At 40.2% G+C, this 2,482-nt stretch overlaps 1 protein-coding gene across 2 annotated transcripts in view; it reads left to right on the plus strand.

Annotated features, from left to right (window-relative positions):
• Positions 1–2,482, plus strand: part of LOC104725068 — a 4,381-nt gene extending 1,899 nt beyond the window's left edge. Inside the window, exons 5-7 of one of the 2 annotated variants that reach the window (XM_010443670.2) lie at positions 95–1,357; positions 1,460–1,613; positions 1,708–2,482. In XM_010443670.2, coding sequence (XP_010441972.1) covers positions 95–1,357; positions 1,460–1,613; positions 1,708–2,354 — 2,064 coding nt within the window. In that variant the 3' untranslated portion in view covers positions 2,355–2,482. The remainder of the gene's footprint in view (positions 1–94; positions 1,358–1,459; positions 1,614–1,707) is intronic. The other variant, XM_010443668.2, reaches the window with a different exon arrangement.

Consider the following 2,482-nt stretch of genomic DNA (forward strand, 5'->3'; position numbering starts at 1 on the left):
GACACAACCTGCTCCAAGGAGTAATAGTTCAAAGCCTCGTCTAAAGAGGTCGTTAAGTCACGGGGAATATAAAGATGTCTATGAGATTTGGCAGAAACCTAGTAATGGTGTGGAGGGTTTAAGCAAGAAGCATATGGACATTGTCCGTGAGAAGTTCTTGGAGGCGAAACGTTTGGTTACAGATGATAAACTTCGACATTCCAAGGAGTTTCAAGAAGCTATGGAAGTTTTGAGTTCGAACAAAGAGTTGTTCCTCGAGTTTTTGCAGGAATCAAATAACCTTTTCTCCCATCATCTCCACAATTTCGAGTCCATTGTGCCACCAACACCAGAGAAGTCAAAGAGGATCACTATTTTGAAGCCGTCAAAGATCATTGTTGATGAAAAGTTAGGAAATGAAGCAGCCATTGAATCTCCAAGAGACGGAATGAAGAGTGATTTATTCAAATGGCCGGCTGAAGAAGAATATCTGACAAGGCAGTCAACTCGAATAGTTGTTCTCAAACCTAATGGCCATGTCGCAAAGGCTTCGTCATGTCCAACATCTCCAAGAGTTTTTGAGGAGAGAGAGTCAAGAGATGTGGCTAGGAGAGTAAAGAGACTGATTCTAAAGGAAGAAACTTTAAATTCTTCTGCCTTCTCTAATGGTTATATAGGCGATGATAGTTCTCTTAACGACTATGCAGATTCTGAAATCATGTCACCGGTCTCTAGACATTCATGGGATTATATCAACAAGTATGATAGCCCTTATTCTTCCTCTCCCTTTAGCAGAGCCTCTGATTCTCCAGAGTCATCATCCGTCTGCAGAGAGGCCAAGAAACGGCTTTCTGAAAGATGGGCATTGATGGCAGCATCTAATGAGAATATGCAGGAGTCCAAAGTTATGGAACAGAAAGTCTCTAATAGTACGTTAGGTGATATGCTTGCAATTCCAGATTTGAGAGATGATCTTAGAATAGAAGAAGAAACAAGTGAAGGTAATGAACAGGAAAGTCTTAGAGTGTATGATGCATCTTGCTTAGCTGGTAATCTCAGTAAAGAAGAAGGAAATTTAAAGCCTCTTAGAACCCTTTCGCGGTCAAAATCTCTCCCTGAATCATCAACAAGTCTTGGACATAAGTCTCTTGATACCAACAAGGGGAAATCCAAAGTTCCAGAGGAGCTGACAAAGTCAAAGAGTTTGAAATGGTCTCTGAAAGGTAAAGTCTCAAACTTTCTTTTCTCAAGGAACAAGAAATCCAGTAAGGAGAGATCTTATGAGGATTCCCAAGTGGTGAATTCTGAAATCTTAGATTCTCGGTGTAACGATGAATGTGATGCATCAGTGTCTGCCAGAAGCATGAATTCTCGTGAGGTAGTATAATCATATAAAACACCTTTACTGATTTTAATACATTAATCTGTTGCATATTTTATTTACAAACAAATATGCTTTTTGTCACATATATCTCAACAGGGAGACTTCTCAGTTGCAAAGGCAACCACTTTTGGAAACTCTAGTGAGTGGCGTGATGAACCGAGTCCAGTTTCAGTCTTGGAAACTTCTTTCGATGAAGATGATGGAATCTTTTTTAATTCATCTGTATTAGATAGATCATCTTCTTCTCTTGGTAAGGTTTCATTTATAGCATAGCACCTACCTTTACCTTTTTATCTTGCTGTTTCATATTGATTCCTTATAAACTGGAGTTTTGGTAATAACAGGACGGGAGATGAGTTCCAACTTATTAGGAAAATCGCCTCCGATAGGTTCCATTGGTCGAACCTTTTCATTCGATGACTCAACAGTAGCTCGGTGCTTCTCATCTAAACGCTCAACTAGTTCCACAAGAGACGAGGAAGAAGACTTGCGTCTCCTCATCAACACACTCTTATCAGCAGCTGATCTTGATGCAGTCTCAGACAATCTTTTGTCTAAATGGCATTCTGCAGAGAGTCCACTAGACCCATCTCTGAGAACCAGCTACGCAGAGTCAACAGAACAGCAAAGACTTGGATCAAATGTGAAGAAGCTAGTGTTCGACCTTGTCAACACACTGCTTTTGGAGCTATCACCGAGCTATCTCGTACCTCGTAGTCCCTTAATTCTCTCTGGTAAGCCATTGCGGGTTTATGTGATAAACCGAATGCAAGAATGTTTAACGGGTAACGGAAGAGTGGAAGATCGTTGGTGGGATGAAGACGGAGACTTGAGCAGTTTGGCTGTGAATAAAGTTGTGAGGGTTGAAGTAGCCGAGATTGGTTCGCCGGAGTGTTTGAGATTGGAAATGGATTCAATGGGAGAGGAACTAGAGTTGAAGTTGCTTGAGGAGTTAGTGGAAGAGGCTTTGATGGATTTGTTAATCATATGAATGTAAATTATATGGTTTTTTGTGTGTATAATATAAGGTGAATTCCTCATTCTATTTTGTTTTTTTCTTTGGGTGAATGATAATGGAACGTAGTGTTACATAGATATCATCTCTATTATTCCAATGTC

Source organism: Camelina sativa, chromosome 11, assembly GCF_000633955.1.
Source record: "Camelina sativa cultivar DH55 chromosome 11, Cs, whole genome shotgun sequence".
Classification (NCBI taxonomy): domain Eukaryota; kingdom Viridiplantae; phylum Streptophyta; class Magnoliopsida; order Brassicales; family Brassicaceae; genus Camelina; species Camelina sativa.